At 48.2% G+C, this 20,480-nt stretch overlaps 1 protein-coding gene across 2 annotated transcripts in view; it reads right to left on the reverse strand.

Moving 5' to 3' along the window:
- Positions 1-8,110: 8,110 nt before the first annotated feature.
- INTS1 (integrator complex subunit 1) overlaps positions 8,111-20,480 on the reverse strand; it is a 28,265-nt gene continuing 15,895 nt past the window's right edge. For both annotated transcript variants that reach the window (XM_082292493.1, XM_082292492.1), the window contains exons 30-47: positions 19,481-20,065; positions 18,824-18,983; positions 18,068-18,208; positions 17,505-17,685; positions 17,298-17,421; positions 16,655-16,773; positions 15,558-15,645; positions 14,723-14,949; positions 13,631-13,754; positions 13,019-13,152; positions 12,455-12,647; positions 12,058-12,185; positions 11,474-11,586; positions 10,810-10,923; positions 9,921-9,991; positions 9,312-9,403; positions 9,127-9,236; positions 8,111-8,726 (exon numbers count right to left, since the gene is read on the reverse strand). In XM_082292493.1, coding sequence (XP_082148619.1) covers positions 8,611-8,726; positions 9,127-9,236; positions 9,312-9,403; positions 9,921-9,991; positions 10,810-10,923; positions 11,474-11,586; positions 12,058-12,185; positions 12,455-12,647; positions 13,019-13,152; positions 13,631-13,754; positions 14,723-14,949; positions 15,558-15,645; positions 16,655-16,773; positions 17,298-17,421; positions 17,505-17,685; positions 18,068-18,208; positions 18,824-18,983; positions 19,481-20,065 — 2,820 coding nt within the window. In that variant the 3' untranslated portion in view covers positions 8,111-8,610. The remainder of the gene's footprint in view (positions 8,727-9,126; positions 9,237-9,311; positions 9,404-9,920; positions 9,992-10,809; positions 10,924-11,473; positions 11,587-12,057; positions 12,186-12,454; positions 12,648-13,018; positions 13,153-13,630; positions 13,755-14,722; positions 14,950-15,557; positions 15,646-16,654; positions 16,774-17,297; positions 17,422-17,504; positions 17,686-18,067; positions 18,209-18,823; positions 18,984-19,480; positions 20,066-20,480) is intronic.

Consider the following 20,480-nt stretch of genomic DNA (forward strand, 5'->3'; position numbering starts at 1 on the left):
TGCTCGCAGCAGCTGCCCCGCAGCACACACATCCCGTAAAATAACTCACCAGACCTCATGCAGCTGACAAAACATGAGAAGAGACAAGGTAACACTTAAACAGCTGCCTATAAATTAGGTAAAAATAATCAATAATACATATAATATATTAACGGCATTTCTGTGACATGATATGGATAATATACATTAATATATAAATACCTCACAAATAATTCAGAGTGTTTCCATTTCATCAACAATCACTGGCCAATGTATTTACTTTATGGTAAGGATTATACACTTCATTATAAATGGCTTGCTGGGCATGTCAGCAACTTTTACATCTCCATTCACTTTATTATTAATGGTTTCCTGAACAGTAATGGCATAATAATGCACACAATGCAGCATGAATATTTGATGTGGCATCTATAGTCTCCCATTTATCATTTATAACAGGCTACAAAAACATTATAAAACATTTATTACAAATTTATAGATCACTTTATACTAAAACAAAGTTGTGTTATAAATACATTATTACTCCTTTATGCCATTTATAGGAATCCCTTGTAATAAGGCCTTAGCATATGTTGCTGCACAACCGTAACAAGAGTGGTGTGGTGAGGAGGAAATATGGCACTGTGAGCCTGCTCCCAAGTCCTGGGTGTATTCTCTGATGGAAAACAGAAACATCTGCACTCAAAATTCATCTAAGTACCAAGGGGCCAATCAAAAGAAATGCTGGATTAACTCAAAGTTGGGTTTTTACCCCCTGCTTCCCTCAAAAAAGACACTTACTGGAACCCCGAAAGATGAGCTGTCCCACATTTCCACAACACCTTTGATAAAATTTCGTAATTTACAAAAAGCCTGGCTGACGATGAGCAGCCCCTCCCATCCTCAGGTAACTTAGGGCTTGGTGAGAAATAAATAGGAAGCTCTGGATTTTGGAAATGTGTCTGTGGAGTTTCTGTTTAGCAGTGTGCATCCCCTGCTGCGCCTCCAATCGACACAGTGCAGCACTGGGAAATGAGGAGAAGGAAATGAGGGTTGGAAATGGAGTGGTTGCCAGTTGCCAGTCGTACAAACAGTGAAAATCAGCTCCTGAGCGCAGCTTTGACACAGCTGTACTTACCCCTTTCAGATTTAATGGCCCAGATGGGGCACAGCCCAGGGAACTAGACCTAGTTTTTAAAAAATATATTTGTTTAACATGACAATCTGTCTTCTAACAAACCCAGCTTAATGAGTCGATGCAGTTAGTCCCCTCTCATTACCTCGTGCTTCGGGAAGGGGCAGCTGGGGCTGGTGGCAGGGGACACAGACAGTGGCAGTGGAAAGTCAGGCTGGCCTCAGAGCAGCTGTGGCTTCTTGTGTATCACAGGCCACCATGTTTCACCTCGTCCCTCCCTGCACTGCTCCCTGTTTTTCCCTGGGATAGTTGTACCACAAATCCAGGCTTGCAGACACCAGAAGAAGAAACTATTAGTTGCTGGCTCCAAGCTGTGCATCCCAAGAGAGGGTTAGTCTGGAGGTACAGCCCTTGGTACACCAGAAGAATTGGGTCCACTTCATCCACTAAGGTGATTAAAATGACATTGCTGAAGGAATTTGCTAATGCAATAAGAGTATTACTGCTGGCCCAATAATGGCTTTCCAAAGCACAGGCAGCAGAGACTTGTGCACTGTTAGTTGGTGATTAAGGAGAGCTCTGTGGGATTTTGCAGCTATGATGAGTCTTTAATGCACCAACAGTTAAACTAACACACACTGAGAGAGGAATGGGGCAGGAAGGGAGCAGAGCTGCCTGTGCAGCTGCCTATTACCCACAACCACTGTTCTCCCAGGATGTTTCTCAGGGGATGATGCTTACAAATCCTTACTGTGGATTGTACCTTTCCTTTCTACATCTTTTCCTTCGAGGAAGCCTTATAGGTCCTTATCCTGTTTTGCAGACCTTGCCCCTGCTCACTGAGCTCTTCCCAGAGATGCTGGGTGAGGTTTCCTACCTGAGATGCACAGCTGGCTCATGGAACAAAGCGTGTCCTGGAGCACAGTGCCTGCTCCCCTAGCTCCCTTCCCAAGGTGTGTTTGGAAGCTCGTTGGAGCAGCAATCCACAGACATGGACTGATTAATTCTTCTCTACTTACAGACACTCTTCTTCCTCAGTCCTTTTCTCTTCTTAGATACCAGACTGCACTGGAGAAATGCTGAGTGCTTCCTGACAGTTGCTATGACTATGACTAGTGGGGATCACTCTACCATCACCTCTTAAATTTATCCTGGTTCCCATATGCAGCAACCAATGGATTTTACCATTAGTAGAGAAAAACCTTAAATATGCGACTAGGTCACCCTAAAGCCCAAAAAACTCCAACCAACATTTGTCAGCTTGAAGACTCAAGATGGGGAAAGGTTGATTCCTTGTAGCAGAAAATGTAGGGCCTCATGAAGCTGAGAATCAAGTGATGCATTTTTTTTTTTCTCATAAGAGAGTGTAACATCATAGAAAAAAATCACATCTTTTAACTTTTGTGAGAAATCAGCTGATCAACTTGAGCTACTTCTTAATTTTGCCACAGGCTGTGTGCAGGGCTGTTCACTCCCAACAATAGGAAGTGTGTGTCTTAGCCAAGAGCTCTCATATATTCCCATGCCAATGGCTTGAATTAAATTGAGGGATTTAAAACGAAGGAAAAAGTATTTGTCTCATCAGTAACATGCCTCATCAGCTCTCTCTTCCCAGAAGGCAGCCAGGCTGACTCCACAGAGATGGAAAGGCCCCAAACAGGGAAAAGAAAGCCCCAACAATTTCACAGCTACTCACGCAGAAATGCTTCCACATGATACCTGCCTCCCCTCAGAGTCTGACTAGTTTGACCTGCAAAAGTAGCAGAAAAAAAGTTATTACGAAATTCAAGTCTGAACAAGAATTTCCACTTCCATTCTTCCAAGAGGATGAAAGAGAAACCTGAAGTTACAGGAAAAGGCACTTGGGTAAAGCTCTCTGCAACACATCCCCCTGAGAAGCTTATACATGATAAACCCATTATCCTAAAATCTCAAAAGGCCAAAACCAGTGAGCATCAGAGTAAAGAGTGTCCTATCACCCAGCTATAACACAATGTCACATCAAAACAGAAAGAAGTCACTCTCCCTTGTCCCTCCTGCCCACCAGCCAGATGTCCTGCTGGCTTTCCTGTCCCGCAGTGCAGTGGGGTGAGGGATGGGCTAGAGGGTGATTTCAGAAAGTTTTTTCCAGGCAACAAAGATAAAAGATTGCTCACATCCTGCATCCTGCACACCAGGTGAGAGGAAAAATGAAATGTCCATAAATAGCAGCTTGGTGGATCACCAGTCCCAAGGAGCTAAAAGCAGCTCTGAGAGGGTTGGGGGTGGTATTTATTTCCTAAGGTGGTCTCCCCTTGTCTTCCAAGGAGGTGAAACAGATGATGGCGATCCCCAGTCTTTGCACTGCATGGCAGAACACACTCCCTGGTCCTCCAGGAGCTGCAAACATCCCCGTTCTTATCAGAAAGCGAAAGCAAAGGTGTGTTTTGCAGATCAAAGCCTCTTTGGATCATGCAACTTGGTGAAGTGATCCCAGGTTTATCAAGGCACCACCACGGCAGCAGGACACACCCTGGAGCAGGAACTGGCTTGGGCACTTTGAAATGCTGTGTCTTATCAGTAGAGCAGAGTTTAAAGCCTGTAAAACCAATAAAATTTGTTAGTGATTAACAGTGCGAACGTGCTGAAGCAAAAAAGCACTTTGTGTTTTTTTCCAGGCCCATTGTAGACATGACTAAGTGAAGTTTCCTTTTCCTGGTAGTGAGGATAAGCAAGGTCTTGTTCTTGTTTTCAGGAACACAAAGAGACTTGCTCATCACTCAGCTTATTGCTGAACCCTGAATTCCAGCTGGAACCTCACCTGGAAAAGAAGCCAGCTCTTACCTCAGGTTATGAACTTAATAGCAATAAAATCCTTGAGACAGAGTAACTCTAAAGGCCGGAACTTTCCACCTTTGCACTGAATTGATGGGAAAATCTACAAATTGCCTTGTTTTCACTCACACCAAACCTGAAGCACTATGTGCTTTATTGGGGGGGAGAACAGGGACTCCCCTAGACCATCTGTAACAGTACAAAATTTGGACTCTCTAGTCCTGGCATACCAGTGTGGTCACTCTGTGTCCCTGTGTTGGTGCCTTGGTGGGTGCAGTACCAGGGGAGGGGCCTGGTGTGGGGCACTACAAGCTTTGCAAGAGAACTCAGGGTAGATGTGTTTTAGGATGCTCCAAAAGGGCTGAGCACCCTTAGAAGTCTCACTCCTCTCCAGAGATACTCACAATAAAACCATATGCATCACTTTAGATTTTGAATATCATTATTGGTTAAAAAAAAAAAAAAAGAGAGAGAGAGGGAGGTAATTTTATTACTCTTATGGTATGTTTTCCATTATTTGCATAATTGCTTAATGCTAATAAGTCAATTAGCAATTCTTACAGCTTAATAATTACCCAGCAATGACTGGGCTACCGTAGCTTAATTAATTTTTTAATTGTTACTGGGGGGTCTTGACATTTTTTGCCAGTATCTTCTTGTATTAGAGATGGTGTTCCTGCAAACAGGCTGATACCAAAACACCACCAGCAACACAGGAGAGGCAGATATGTTATTACAGAGGTCTCCTGATTTTAAAACGATGGGAAATGTCAAGGTCTGTATTCTGCTACTTTAGGAGCAAATTATCTAAATACAAGGAGAGGCAATACAGATATCAGTCCACCTTAGGCAAATGCTACCCCTAGAGCAGCCAGGCTACTTAGCTGGCATGGGGCTGGCTTTGACACTCCTAAAGTCAACAAAAGTCTTACCAATTTTACTTTTTAGCAAATAAGTCCTCAAGTTAAGTGTGAACTGTACTGTCCTGAACTGTGGTATGGCCAGAAGGAAGTTAATTGAGGGCAGGCAGGGCCAGGATTGCATTTGTCACTGATGGAGGTCACAGATGAGGTTGGCTGGAGGAAGGGAATGGCAGGGCCCCAGGGAGCAGTCCTGGGAATAGACTCCACTCACAGGCACGAGGTAATGGAGTTTTCCTCTCCTTTTTTTATTCTGCACAAGACTTCTTGCCTGCTGCTCCTCACAAAGTGAGGCTTCTCTTTACCCTTTCTCATTTCTCATGGCTGGCACAACATCAGCCTTTGTCATGAAATCCCAGTTGGTGGCTGTTACCTGTGCACCTCTCCCTGTGCACCTCTCCCTGTGCCTCTGCTGCTGGCATAGCAGGTCAGGCAGATTTGCCTCTGAGCTCAGTGTTGGGACTCATCCAGCTCCCCAGTGTCAAGCATGTCCCAAAGGCAGCAGCCACTGAGTCAGGAACAGGCAGGCACCTCCCTGGTTAGTCATGCCCTGCTCATAGCCAAATTCACATGGTGCTCTAAGATATCCTCGTGGTTCCTGGGATGCGCAATCTTACCCAGAGCTGTGTCAAAAAGCCACAAACCTCCAGGACACTGGCACGTGAGGGGCCACAATTCCAGCCACACAGAGCCTGGCAGGTGCATGGTATGGCCAGGTTAGAGATGCCCACTTGTGCCCAGCCAAGCAGTGAAGGTCCATCATGTGCATGCTGGACAAAAACCAGCCTTGTCCTGAGCTGGGTGCAGCCACAGGATGAGAAACAAACTTCTGGCCAGTGTTCTCTTCCCCATCATGCCTCCCTCTACAGCTGGAATGGGATTCCCAGTGTATCTGAGAAGACAAAAAGCCTCCCCCTGAGCCAGTGTTAAGCACATTTCCCAGCCTCAGATACCAGCTCTGGCAGCCCAGTTCTCTTAAGAAAGCTCTTAACTACAGGAGATCGTGGTAGAAAAGTGTCTAAGCAGGGATTTTGCACCAGTTTGGGATGTGCTGCCTCTAAGGCAGATGGAAGCAGTGATGTGCCCTGGGCGAGTCATGGAGCCCCATGGGCTTGGCCAGGAAAGACCCTGCAAACCTCCTCACCACTCCTCTTCTGATCAAGGCACAAGCTCTTAAAGACACTGAAGATGGCCCCAGCTCCAGGAGGAGGCTGGGAGAGCTGTGAGGGGTGACACTGTCAGCACAGCCGGGATGGGAGGAGAGGAGGTGCTCAGCCAGGCAGAGATGGAAGCTACAGAGCACGATTACAGGCAGGCAAGTGTCAGTACCACTGTCACCAACCCTCTGAGAGCTGGCACGGCTGCCTTCCCCGTCAGCAGAGAGGGGCTCCTGCCCTGAGCTGTCTCCACACAGCCAGGCACCCCCTGACAGCCCTGTTTTCAGTACTGATCTGGTTTTGATGATGTGCTTCAAGCCAAGGCAACCTGCTTAGCTCCACTGGGTCCAGGCAGAGGATGGCAGCAGAGAAAATGCATTGTGGGAACCTTCAACACGGCAAAAAGGAGAGATCAACAAATCACAGATGATGACTTTTGTACTGGGACATCTATGGGAAGTCTCAGTTCTGCAGAGTAACCTCCACCCACATCATCTCCATTTGACTTCATTTCCTGATCTCCCAAAAGATGTTTGCTGCTGCTGCTGCTGAGATGCTCCGTCCACCTTTCCCAACATATCTCTTTCCACACAGCTCTGCAAAAATCTGTCTGTTCTGGACTGAGGGGTCACAAAGTAGTTCTGCCAACACCCAAGCATGCCCTGCTCCCATGACCCAGGCAGCCTGGAGCAGGTCTGCTCATCACAAGCATTGCCAAACAGACACTGGACAATTTGGGACCAACCACATTGTTTGGTTTTGCCTGTAAATGTTTCTAGTTGCAGCCCAAGAGTGGGATTTCTGGAAAGCCCCAGCTGCAGAGAGGATCTTCACTAAAGCACCACTATTGTGTCTGACTCACTGTCTTTGCGCAATAACGGTCTTGAGGCATTTTCCTTGCGCCTTGACTTAAAGTCCTGTTAAAAGCCCTTTTCCAGGAAGTTCCACAAGTTCCCAGCTGCTCTAGGCCCACAGCAGCACCAACAGAACTACCTCCCTGCTCTGACAAACTGCACAGTGCCTTAATGATGTGTGATAAGGGACTAAGGTAAGGGTTCCCAGTGAGATTAGCGGCTCCCCTTGGACAGGCGTTAATCCTGCTGTCACTGAGCCCCTCAGGAAACCCATTCCACTGACTTGATCTCCTTCAGCTGTTCCTCCACATCATTTATATGGAGCTAATTGCCACAGTAGTGGCTCCAGATGCAAAGCAGATGCTGCTGAAGAAAAGAGCATGTAGCATTCGTAACTGATGGCTCTAATCTCTATTTAAAGACAAGGCTACCAGGAGTTGATGGGAGGTTCAGTTCTCCCCCTTTTCTTCTCCATCTCTCTGCAAAGCCAGCTGGACATTCATTCATATTTTGACACAGCAGCTAAAGTGCTCAGCTGTGGTATTCCTCATGTGCAAGAACAGACAATATTTCTCCACCCAGCCACCTACGAGGTCACAACTGTCCCTGCCACCAGCAAGGAGGTATAGATAAAATTCCTCCAGGATGTTTGTCTTTAGTAAATTGCAGAGTTTCTCTACAAATGACATGAGAACAAACTGGTGATTAGAAGCAAGTGAGGCTGGAGAACATGCACACAGAGCAGCAATTTCTCTGGAGCAGGGCAAAGTAAAGTTTTGGCGCCAGCCTTCTGTCCTCAAATGACAGCTGGCAAATAAGCCATCACCCCTACCCACAGGCAAGGACCAGAGAGCAGAGGTCAGAAGAGTCACAGGGAGGAACTGGCAGATCCCAAAGAGGAAACCCAGCTGCTCATTCAAAGACTTCACTGTGACAGTGGCCAGCTGCTGGGATGTTTGCAGATGTACCAAGAAGTTTGTTTTATTTGTTTTTAAACAAAAGTTTTCTAAGGAACCTCTTAAAAGTTGTCGTGTCAGCAGCTGGTGCTGACCAAACTCATCCACAGTACCCCACTGACCCTTCCAAACCTGCTCCATTTCTTGCACATCCTGCAAAAGGCCAAGGCAGCTCTGTGAGCACTTGGCCATGGAGACAGGTCTTCCAGAGATGCTTTGTCTAGAATAATGAGAGAATGAAGTACAGGGAGAGAGGGATGTCAAGCTATGCCCAAGGGAGCAGAGAAAGGCACAATGGAAACAAAGAGAATTTTAATTATAAAATAAAAAAAATAAAACACCCACCCCCAGAAACCAAAGTGGTCTCTCCCCCTGCACAAATCTGCATGTTCTCTCCAACACAGAGAGTGCAGATATTTCAAGTGCAAGGGCCATCGCTCACTCCCTTCTGCTCTCCCAGCAGCTCTGCCTTCTTGGAGAGACAAAAACCCCCAAACAACAAACCAACAGCCACTGCCCCAAGACCCCATGAAGGAAGTGGTCCCTGTTTGGCACAATGTTCAGGACATTTGTCTCCCACAATAATGGCATTTTAGCCAGACAGATTGATCCTTGCCCCTTGCTGATCTTCAGTCAGCACCCTCTCCTTTTCCAGCACAGTCTGGCCTGCCACATCCCCTTTGATCCTCCAGCAAACATGGGTTGCAATACACTGTTCTTCTTGCAGGGATGTAATGCAGCTGATGAATCCATTAAATTAATTCCTGTGGAAGTGAAACTCCCAGAAGCACATGTTCATATCATGGCCTCCATGTGCAGGATCTTCAAAGCCTCTGAGATCTGAGAGCTGGTGTCGATCTGGCCGTACATGCCCACCAGGAAGGCCCTGTGCAGCAACACCGCTGCGTGCTCTGGGGGAGGGAAAGGCAGAGTGAGGACTGGCCCGAGGGCTCTGTGTGCAAGAAGAGCAACCCACCAACAACCACTGGCTGAGCATTTGCAGCTACGTGAGAAATCTCTCCTTCCATAAGAACACGGCACAATCCACCCTCTAACAGCTCCGTGGGTTTGTGATCGTGCGAGAGGTCACAACTCAGAGAAAACTGTAAGGGAGACAAATCTACTGCAAGGAAGCCCCCCTTGTCTCTATGACAGCTCCCCTTGTGAAGCTCAGCCCAATTGGTATTGATGGCCTGGTCTAAGCAACAACGATCCTGGGCAGCTTCCCAGGGGAGCTGTTCCCAGCACAGAACCCCAGCTTTGACCCTTGTGAAGCCAACTGTGCCCCAAAGGTGGCACATCTCCACTTACCTTGGCAAAGGAGGGTGTATTCAGGCAGGTTCCTCAGTGCTGTCTGCACCACCTCGAAGTCTCGGCTGCCCAGGCAGTACATGTAGGTGGGCAGGAAATCTGCAGCAATGCTGGGAGTGAAACATGACAGTGTCAGTACAGCCCAGATCACCAGCCAGCACAGCCTCAGTTCCAGGGCTGCTCACCTGGGGTTGTTCTGAATGGAGCGCAAAGCCAGGCTGAAGGCCAGGTTTCGGCAGGAATCCTCTGATGAACTCATCAGCTTCTGTAGGTTTGTCTGAAAGATGGACAAATGTGGATCACGGGGCCATTCAGGGAGCACAAACTCCTCAGACTGGCATTACTCTCCCTCCACACCAATCCAGCCCAACACAAATCCAGCAGGTACTAGCTGACCCCAGAAATCCCTCCCTGTAAGAGATTATCCTGGTTTTGAATACTTTAAAGTACCCTTCTGTAATCTTATTTCATGTGGGACAGCTGAGTTTTTCCTAGTTTACAGCTTTTTCAACAGAGCTGCTGCTCTGTTCTCTCCTTGCCCTGGGAAGAGGACAGAGGGTTAATTCTTCCTCTGATATAAAGTAGATGATGGCTGACCCAGCACGCAATGGAGGGAAATAGTGCCTGCTCTCAGCAGGGCTAACTGAAGACACATTTCTCCTAAGGTGCTGCAACAACCACCCAAAAAGCAGAGGAAGGGACGTGCTTAAGCTGGCTGTGTTTCACAGAGTTTCACAGACTCTGGTGAAAAGAATCTTTTCCTTCCAGCGGCAGTTTGAGACACCAATACTCACAGCAAAAAAGGCAAGAATTTCTGGCCTCCGTCTGGACATCTCATCGATGTCTGTCAGCACCTCCAGGATGTCTGCCAGAAGACACAGGTTGAAAGGGTGACTGATCCAGCAAAGAATCTTTTCTTTTTTCCCCACAAAACCAATCTCCCAAGCTGTCAAGGTTTCCCACTTGCACACTGAGGTAGTGTAATAAAGGCAGTTCTTCAAAAAGGAGGAAACCAGGGATGTGCCAGATCAGCACATCCCAACCTGCCCAGGCAGAGGAAGGAATGCAATGGGGTGAGAGGCTTCAGTTCCAGAACACTTTCTTCTGTAACTAAAGACCTTCACAGAGTGTCTCTTTAAAAAACAGGGTCCAGGCAGGACATTTTTGTCCTATTCTACCTTGGAAGGAAAACCATCACAACTTAGGTTTAACACTGGACACCTGTAATTTCAGGAGGCTTTTGGAGAAGATTTTTGTTCCCATATGCCAGGTTAACATGATTTTCTTCCATGAAGGCCATTTGGGGATTTCTAACAAACCCTGCTTCTCATCAGTTTGGTATTTCACTCCTATCAGCACTTCAGACTTGGCTCAGACTGTAGCATTCCTTGATTTACTCATACTATCTATCTCCCAAAATGCTTAAAGATCCTTGAAGAGCCCCAAAGCAGAGGCCATTGAATTATGCTAAGTGATAACAGAATCATAGGAAGCCTCTGTCACAGAATCACAGGAGGTTATGGACAAGTTAATCCAAAAATGGAACAATATCCTAACTGCTGGTGACTTCCAAACACAAGACTGACACAGGAAACCAGGCTGCTGCTGACAGATAAGTAACAAGGTTAACAAATGCCTGCATTTGCCCTGTGTCTTTGCACAGCTCTGCAGGTCCTCACTCACCCTCCACTGTTTGGCCTCTGGAGAGCCTCTTCATATACGGGGCCATTTCAGCCGGCGTGAGGGGAGTGAAGAGGGACACGCTGACAAGGGGGAGAGAACCAGCAGCTGCTTCATCTGGGGGGAGAGAGAGAGAGCAGGGCACTCCTGACAGCCAATATTCCCTCCCAGTGCAGTGGTGTATCATGAACCACCAGCAATGCTGTGATCCAATTCCTGGCTCTCACACTGTCTCTAATCTCACTGCACCTCCTGTCACCCCCTCAGCTGACACTGAGGAGGAAGCTTTGCAAGCTCTTTAAATACTGACTAATGTTCCCATGCAAGCTGTGCAAGCTGTAAACAGTGGAAGAGTGGATGTGCCCTTAGAGTTCCCCCAACAGGTCAATCCTTAAGTGTGGATTAAAAGGGCGAAATCCACAACCAGGAAACTCACCCCTGTTAAGGGCTGTTGTTCTGCTCCAGTAGTGATATCACTGGCAGCAAAACAAATTAACCCATCCCAGATCTGGTTCCCAACTGCTGAGCATACAAGTGCCATTCTCCACTCTAAACACATTGAGCTGTTACAAGAACAAGCACAGCATATACCCCACAAAAACACCTGTTCTCCAAAACAGACTGCAGGTTCACCAGCTGGAATAACTCTTTCCCCACCCAGACTCACCATCCTTCTCTTCATCAGAGCCCCTGTCCAAGATGCCACTCTTACTAGGCAGACTCAGCCCAGCCAGGAGGGACTTCAGCATCGCTAGGTCACTGTTGTCTGATGACAGGTCACTGGGAAAAAGAGGTGTTGTGTTTGGCTTTCAATAGCAATAAGGGCATGAGCACAAGTAACAGCACAGATATGTACACTGAAATAAAGAGCTGCTCAGAAGCAGAAACAAGATTTTTCCTTTCTTCGTAACTGGAACACAAATGCAGTTTCCCCACATATCTGCAGGTGGGACCCTGCACCCACTGCTCTGGGGAAAGACCCTCCAGCTGCCCCTCTGGAGAAGTTGCAGGGCACTATAATACCTCAATATGCTGTTTAGGCCATTATGTGAGTTGAAGTCATTATGTGACTTCCTTGGGCTCAGTTTTCACCTATAAGAAAAGCTGCTCATCTCAATAGAGACTTAAGGAAGCCAAGGGTGAAAAAGTGCCATATTAGCAGCTACTCTGTCACATCTTCTTGCTGTCTTCTGTCTCATTAGCTCCTGGCAATCTGACTGTGCACGGGCTGACAGGCATAAGGAAGCTTACTGGAGTGGATCCGAGTGCTTCTGCAAGAAGGAGACAGCTGCCTGGGCATTGCATGTGATGTACTTGTGGATGAACTGGACAAACTTGCTGATGAAGGCAGCCAGGTGCCGCGAGGATTTTCTGTAGTTCTGGGAAAGGATCAAGAAGGTGAGAGTTAACAACAAAAAAAGCAGCAATGCACTGCCCTATCCTGCACCTCTGGGTACCACGGAGTGGTTTCTTCATCTCCTGCCTCCTCTTCAAGCCCTCCAACGTACTTAATGCACTTTTTTGTTCTTAGGCATTTAGGAAGGCTTTCCCTTCGAATGAGAAGAGCCGAGGTTGGCCCTGTGTTACACGAGCTTCCCCATCTAGTGGCCAGCAGCCGGCACACGGAGGGAAGCAGGGATTTTCCTACCAGCAGCAGACGGATGAAGGACAGGAGACAGTCCCAGAGTGCCGCCTGGTGCTCGTTCTGGAAGACCTGCGGCTGGAGCAGTTCCAGGATCCCCAGGACGTGGATGAAGAAGGTCAAGTGGTTCTGCTGCCTGAACTCCTGGAAATTGAGGTGAACGCGGCCGTGCAGCAGTGCTGCAATCATTGGCAAGTGCCTGAAACAACAAATAAGAAAATCCAGGTCTAGATCTTTCAAGGAAGTTACATTGCACCTCAGTTCCCGGAAGGCAAAATCCCTTACCCTCTCTCAGAGTTCCGGACTTGATCCCTATACCCATAGACTCAGCAAGCCCCATTTCTCACCCATATTCTGTTCTCTAGTCTTTAATTCCAACATTATTTCCTGACAGACACAAGGTGTTGCCTCATTGTAAGAGATGCAACTTTGCTGCCTTTTCACTTGACTTCTGTACATGAAGGTGAATTCTCTCACCATCATTGTGATGGCTGCAAGTTTGTTCCCTTTCTAGGACAAGGGTGGGTGCTTTTCACTGAACCCCAGCCACACACAGGGAGAGAGAGGTACCTAAGGAGGAGGATGGGATGGGCCACAGCCAACTTCCTGCAGGCCATATTGGCATCCCACACGCGGCTTTCGGATGACTTGGAGTCACTGGTGTCTGCGAGGAGGTTAATGAATCTGTGAACCAGGGCATCAAGCTGGAAGAAAAATAATGAGCAAACTGTTAAGTAGTTTAATGTACAAACCAGCCCCTGGCTCTCCAGCAGTGTTTCCCAGTTCCTTTCCAGCTACACAGGGGGGTTGACAGAAATTATTTTCAGGTAGAATCTGTGAGTAGATGCAGGATTCCAGCTGGCATGGGATCTGAAGTCCACAGTCCCTGCAGACATCAAAGCAGGATCAGATGCCTTTACACTTGTGCTTTACAGAAGCCTTTGGCACACAGAAGCTTGTGGAGCTTACACTATTTTATAGAAGGACACTGCAAAGTAAATCACACCAGAACTCTCTGCTCTGGAGAGTGCAAGGAGGGAAGGGGTAACAAAAGAGCAAAATAAAGAAACCAAAGTCATCCAGGAAGCTTTTGCCAATCCTTGCCTTCTAAACTGGGCATCAGGGTAGCATCCATTCTGCATAGATAACTAGAAAGGGGCTTTCCTATGCCTCTAACTTTACCTTGCAAGTGCTGCTGTCTCTGGCTCCTTCGCTGGTAAGAAGCATCTCGGGCATAGGCACAAGGAGCTCAGGTAGTTGCAGGTATATCTGCAGCAGAAGGTCCTGGCAGCATTTCCCCACAGAGCTAAAGGAAAAAGGGTGATGTCAGCCACTGGCTACATCCCAGACCCATCAGATTACTAACAGCCTTCCTGCACACGGCAAACAGAGCATGTGAAAACACAGACATCACTAATATCAACCAGTGTTTTTTAAGTCTTTGCTTCTTTTGGACAACTCAGGTCATTCACTTTCTGCAGGGATCCATCCACAGTCTATGGGGATCCACTTGCAGCTAGAAAACTGCAATTCCAAAGGGCAAAGGACAAGAAAGCTCTGCTTACATCTCTAGTGCAGAGTTCCTGCATGTGGTACTCATGGTCAGCCCCATCTCAACTGGAAAAGAAATCAGAACCACAACTATTCAGACTGGCCACCATGTTCTCTACACACCTGAAAGCCCTGTAGATGCCTGGCACAGTCTGCACTGGGAGGAAGTAGGAAGCAACAGCAACTGAGGTTACTCAGAATCTCTCCTAATATCACCATAAGCAACGTTGGAATTAGGTCAGTTCCTTTCACTGCCTTGAAAACATCATCTTCCTGCTCTTTCCACAGTCCTAAAATAGCTTTTAGGAAACAATCTGGTCTCCATTCAGCTTTGAAAGCAAGTCAGAAGCAGGATGTATTATAAGCAGTGACTCAAGGGATGAATAGACAAGAAATCCCACATTAGGAACTAGTAATTAAAAATAACCATTGCCTTAAAGAAAGGAAAAAAAAAAACCAAGCATGTCAGGAATTTCATTCTGAAGTTCTAAAAGCAAAAGCACCCTTAAACTTCACTTTTGAAGTCACCTTCCTGGTCTGAGTACCACCTAAAATCACTTGTTATTCCCCCAGACCTCGGGGAGGATAGTGTGCACTTTTCATACAGGCTCTGGAACATGATATTCTTAATGAAGACATACTTGCAAGTCTCATCATTACCTGCCTGCCTGTGCCCAAGAACTACAATTCCAGCAGACAAAGCTCCTCATTTAGCAGCCTCACCTGCTTCCCCACTGCTGGATGCAGCTGGTCAAATACTCTGTTACTTTTTTGATGTTCTCAAGGTCTCCATGGGAACAACTGAGCAACAACGGCAGTCGAGACTGGATGAGTGTGCAGGAGGCCTCGTCAGTGTTCTGGTATCTGGTCTCTGCTTCAGCCAGGATCAGCTCCACCATGCTGATCAATTCTGACGCCTTCAAGTGGAGCACGAATTCCTCACGGCGCTTCTGTAATGCAAGAGAACACCCCAAATAATTCCACACCAAATCCCAAGATCCTTAGTTCCTTCTAGTCACACCTTCCCCAAATGGGATGGAGCATCTCAGAACCAGACTTAAGAATGGCCCCATATCTAGAGCTCTGAAAGCATCACAGCCCCAAGTAAAACCTCCTTACCCCTCCTCTACTTCATTTACTTCCATCTCAGCACATGTGATGGGTCAGAAATCATAATTCAGTCACCAAACCAATGAAATTCTGTGGAGAAGAGACACAGCCTCCTTTTCTTTGTAAAATGGCAATTATCCCATGCTGGGTTTTAGCCTGCTTGCCACTCTAGCCTTGTGCCTTTACCAGATATTGTGGCAATTGCTGCAGGTGAAATGCCAAGTGGGCAAACTTTGTGCATTCCTATCAGCTTTTTGGACTCTAAATTGCCACTGTAATATGTAACATAGCAGAGCAGCTAAATAACCAGCTGAGGTACCAGCAGCAAACTTGGCACACTCCACCTGAATCACTCCAGCCACCTCTTGGCCACAGAAAAATCAGGTACTGTGAAAACATTGCCTCTCGCTCCATCCAGAGAGGAATCTTGGAAGAACTGAACCGATACCTGAGGAGTTCTCTGGTCCCTCCCCTGCCAGATCCGAGGAATGTGAATACAGGCCCACAAGAAATCCAAGGATGCAGTTGGGTCAAACCTGCCAGAAGACAGAAGAAGATAGATTTGCAATTGGAATCAACACAGCCCTCGGGCAGCACACAAACACATGGAAGCATCACTAAACATGATGAGTGCTGTGAAGAAAGAAACATCTGCAAATGTAAAAATAGGATCTATTAAGTCCCGAGAAGGGGGTTGGTTCTGTTCCCAGATTATGACTAAATATTTGTTGCAATAAGCACAGCACAGGGTGCAGAGCAGAACAAATGACATTCGGCAAGTGTGGGGGCTACGTGGAGCTTTGCACCAAGGCCAGGAGTTGGTCATCAACACAAACAGTTGGCACAATCAGACCAATGACCTTACTGTCCCAGTGTGTGGAATATCCTATCGCAGCTGTTACCTTGAACTGAGCAGTGCATGTAATTTTGAGCAAGAAATCAAGAATAAAATAATAAACTGAAATACTACCAGTTTTAGAAGTATTGCTGTTATTAGGTGTCAGTATTTCCTGGTCCATAAGTGTAAAAACAAGTTTAAGCACAATACTACTACAGTGGCATTTCAGTATTTGAGAGCTGTGTAGAGAAGCTGGGAGCTAGGGCTGCTGCAGAGATCAGAACTGGGAGCCTGATGTCACAAAAGGAGTAGAGAAGGACTGGAAATGGAGTTTAGTACAACCAAAAGATCCATCCGAGCCTGCCCAGGTACAGAGACAGCCCTCAGTTCGCTATCCAAGACGTTCTGCAACCCCGTGCTCATAAAGATTATCACCAAGGGCAGTGCAAGATGGATTACCCACAATTAGCACTTCCTGTTTAGAACCAAATAGAGCCAAATCTTTATGTGCTGCGTCCATCAAACAGTAGGTAATGTTTATATCAAGGTACACAAATCAGCAGGACTGAAATCAGCATCCTTCTCACAAAGTCTGTTTTTGGCTGATTTACATCTCCTGGCAGACACATCATGAACATGGCAGGTCTTGTTCTCTCTCAGACAGAGTTGCCCAGCTCAATCCCTTGGCTAGGCCTGACAAGACTCACCTTTGCTCCCTGTTCCTGCCAAGCAGAAGCCTGATGCACTGGTGTAGTGTGGTCCAGCTGGATTGGTGAGTCAGAAGAGCCAAGAGATATGGGCGGAAGGAGGGCACCTGGGACCCTGCCTGGAAGCACCAAAAGAGGAAGAGATTAATGAACAGATCCTGGTAGTGAGGTGGATGTAGGAGATGCCATGTGTACTGCACAAGGATGACAATCCAGATGGGCAGACAGCACACACAGCACGAGGATTTAGGGCAGCACTTTCTAACAGAACATGGCATCAGATGTGAAATTCAGTTTCAGCCTTTGGCATGGCACTTTGGGCAAGCTATTGATCTGCCTGCAAAAATACCAACGAAAACACAGCTGGCTGAGTTGTTATGGGACTGTGTTGGGTCTGTAAGGCACTTTGAAGTCCTTAAAAGAACACAGCTGAGGAAATATAAAGATAAGAGGAAACATAAGCCTTGCACTGGCAAATGTGAGCCTTGCACAGAACTGTCCTCCTAGTCAGACTGTACTGCTTTGGAACTCATACAGTAACCTGTGGCACAACATGAACTACCCCTTGCCCTGTTTCCAGGGGCAGGTCAGTACCCCAGAAAGTCGTTTCAGCACCGCAGTCCCTCGGCCCAACAACTCTTACTTTGTTCCAGGAGAACAGTAGCTTCTGCTGGAGATCAGGGCAGCTGCTGATGACCTCCGGGTCCAACATCTCCAGCCAGTCATTGAGAAGGCCAGAGGCAGGCCCTGGCCAAGCTGATTCAGCACTGTGGACAAAGTAACGCCAGTGTCACCGGTGATACCAGGCACCCAGACCTACCCATGAATCCCCATCATTGCCTTGGCTCACCTGCAACTCTCCACCTCCTTCTTTACTGGTGTTTCTTCTTTGTCCTGGAGCAACAAGGAGCACACCACAGCAATTGGTTTCATAGCAGGACACCTGGCAGTGGTCTCAACAGTAGCTGAGAACAGGACAGTCAGAAGCTCCTCCAGGTATGGAGAGTGGGTTTCAATCAGACCTTGAAGGACTAGCAGGGGGAGAAAGATGCCACTCATTAACTTCAGGATGTGGTAAAAGGTATGGAACCTTGCAAGTAGTATTCCTGATAGCCAGGCTCACTGAGGCAGAGGGAAGCCATTTTTTACCTGGGATAGTAGGCTTCCATTTCTCTTTTTGCTAGTGGAAACCAACAGTGTGCTCAGAGACTTAATCCCAGCCCCAAATCAGAGTTTATAAACCCACATACAGTGGGACAAAGGAGGTGATAAAAGACAGGGCCAAGCTTAGACCAGTTCACATTTTCTGATTCAGGGAGAAGGCAGATTCCCACAGCCTGCACAGTAGGCACTCCCTTGCTGGGCTGGAAGTTCAAGCTGCTGCTGCAAAGGAGAGCAGAAGGACATCCATACCTTTGCTGATAAGCTCTGGCTCCACATTACACTTCTCTCCTGATTTCAGAGTTGCAATGATGGCACAGACCGTGGAGCTGATCAAGTCAGGGTCACGACGGAAAGAAAGAGCTTCTGTGAGGTGCAAGAAGCCACCTCGAACTGCAATGAAATCACAGCACTGGCATCACACAGGGACAAGCCAGCCCCACATCAGACCTCCCTCCTACAAATTCCCCGTGTGGCTCCAGGGCACATCTACTCAAACATACAAATACACATTCTAATGCCATTTACGGCCACCACAACCCGTGACAGCTCTCCTGCATGTTACATGTGGGCAAGAGAAAGCTCTGTAATCACAAACCCATTTCCATGCCCAAGCTCTTGGTTAGACTCCTGCTCCCAAGGGATGGCAGATGATAAACAACTCTACAAGTCATGATGTGACCTTGTTCCAGAGGCATTCCTGCATGCTTATCTACCAAAACTACAGCTCACACAGAATTCCTGGCCTGAGAACCAGGAAGTTTTCCCTGAGAGATCTGCTGTGCTTGGTGAGATGATACCGGGTGTCTACTGCAAGCCCCCAGAGCTAAGGCACTTGTTCAAACCCTCAAGGAGTTTCTGCAGCACAGTGTACTACTTTTGCTACTCCTTACAACACGTGTCTAAAAGGCTGCCCACCACACTTCCTGCTCCAGGTGCAGTTTTGTTTGTCTCTTTCTTGTCCCACTTTGTCCCCTCTGAGTCCCATAAGCTGCCCACTGCCAGTACCATCAGTGATCCTGTGCCTCGAGGAGTATCGCACAGCAAAGGCCTTCAGCTGAGCTCGCAGGGGACCATCTTCCACCGCCGGGTTCTCCAGCCACTGCAGCATCTGCATGAGCACTTTGAAGAAGAGCGAGGAGAAGGCAGTGTCCTGTGGCATGGAGCGCTGGGAAGAAATGCTTTACAGTGAGGGTGGTGAGGCACTGGCATAGGTTGCCCAGAGGTTCTGGACTCCCCATCCCTAAAGGTGTTCAAGGCCAGGTTGGATGGGCTTGGAGCAACCTGATCTAGTGCAAGGTGCCCCTGCCCGTGGCAGGGGAATTGGAACTAGACAATCTTTAAGGTGCCTTCCAACCAAAACCATTCTATGACTCTATGAATTAGACTTTATCTCTCAAGCTGTCTGCAAACGCCTTGGCTCGTACGACATGTCCAACACCACAATACAACACAGACTAGAGATCCCAAAACCAGCAGAGACCTACAGCTGTAAATCCAAAAGAGTTACCAAGCTAGGTAAGGTACACCTAATTCTGCAGGTAATGGCCAGGCAACCCGAGCTGAGCATTACACAGGTGTGCCCACAGCAGAGCAGATGCACTGCAGATTTCCCATTTCTCCCCACCTCACCCCTCTTCATGAAGCGCTCCCAAAGCCACTCACGTGGTACTGGTAGAGCTGGCGCATGAGCGGGCAGGAGATGAAGTGGTGGCGGTGCATGGCCATGACCAGGGCACCGCTGTGCGCCGAGTTGAGCAGCGCAGCCACCGCCTGCAGCAGCCGCGCCGCCATCCCGCTCGCTGTGATCCCGCTCGCTGTGATCCCGCTCGCCGTGATCCCGCTCGCCGTGATCCCGCTCGCTGTGATCCCGCTCGCTGTGATCCCGCTCGCCGCCATCCCGCTCGCCGTGATCCCGCTCGCCGCCATCCCGCTCGCTGTGATCCCGCTCGCCGCCATCCCGCTCGCTGTGATCCCGCTCGCCGTGATCCCGCTCGCCGCCATCCCGCTCGCTGTGATCCCGCTCGCCGCCATCCCGCTCGCCGCCATCCCACTCGCCGTGATCCCGCTCGCCGCCATCCCGCTCGCCGTGATCCCGCTCGCCGCCATCCCGCTCGCCGTGATCCCGCTCGCCGGCGCGGCCCCTTGGCGGATGTGAGCCAGCTCCTGCCCCAGCGCCTGCTGCAGTGCCAGGGCCAGCGGCCGCAGGCTGGAGTTCTGCCACCGTGGGTCCGGGGTCAGTGGGAAAAGCTGGGGGGATACAACACGGAGTACATTTAGGACAGCCAGTGAAAAGGGCTTGCTGTACCATGAACATCCCAAGGCAGAGGAGCGATTTACCTCGTACAGTTACACTGACTGTGGGCTAACAGGAACCTTCTGATACAGCTTCTTGTACATTCTAGTGCCTGGCACATGAACATAAGCAGCATCTCTGCAACCCCAACATGACTACCCAAATACCAACAACTAACTTGGCCAATTAATTCCCTGTAGGCTCCTTCTGCAGTCAGTGGAGGGTGGGAAGCTCTGTAAGTAGGTAAGCCAGAGTACAAATGCTGTTTGCACACAGCTTTTCTGCCAGGGCCCTGTGAGCATTTCACAAATCCTGCATCCACTGCTGAGAGGAAAGGAACTATACACAGAACAAACAAGGTGCAGAGAC

The sequence above is a fragment of the Coloeus monedula genome, assembly GCF_965178545.1.
Source record: "Coloeus monedula genome assembly, chromosome: 16".
NCBI classification, from domain to species: Eukaryota; Metazoa; Chordata; class Aves; order Passeriformes; family Corvidae; genus Coloeus; species Coloeus monedula.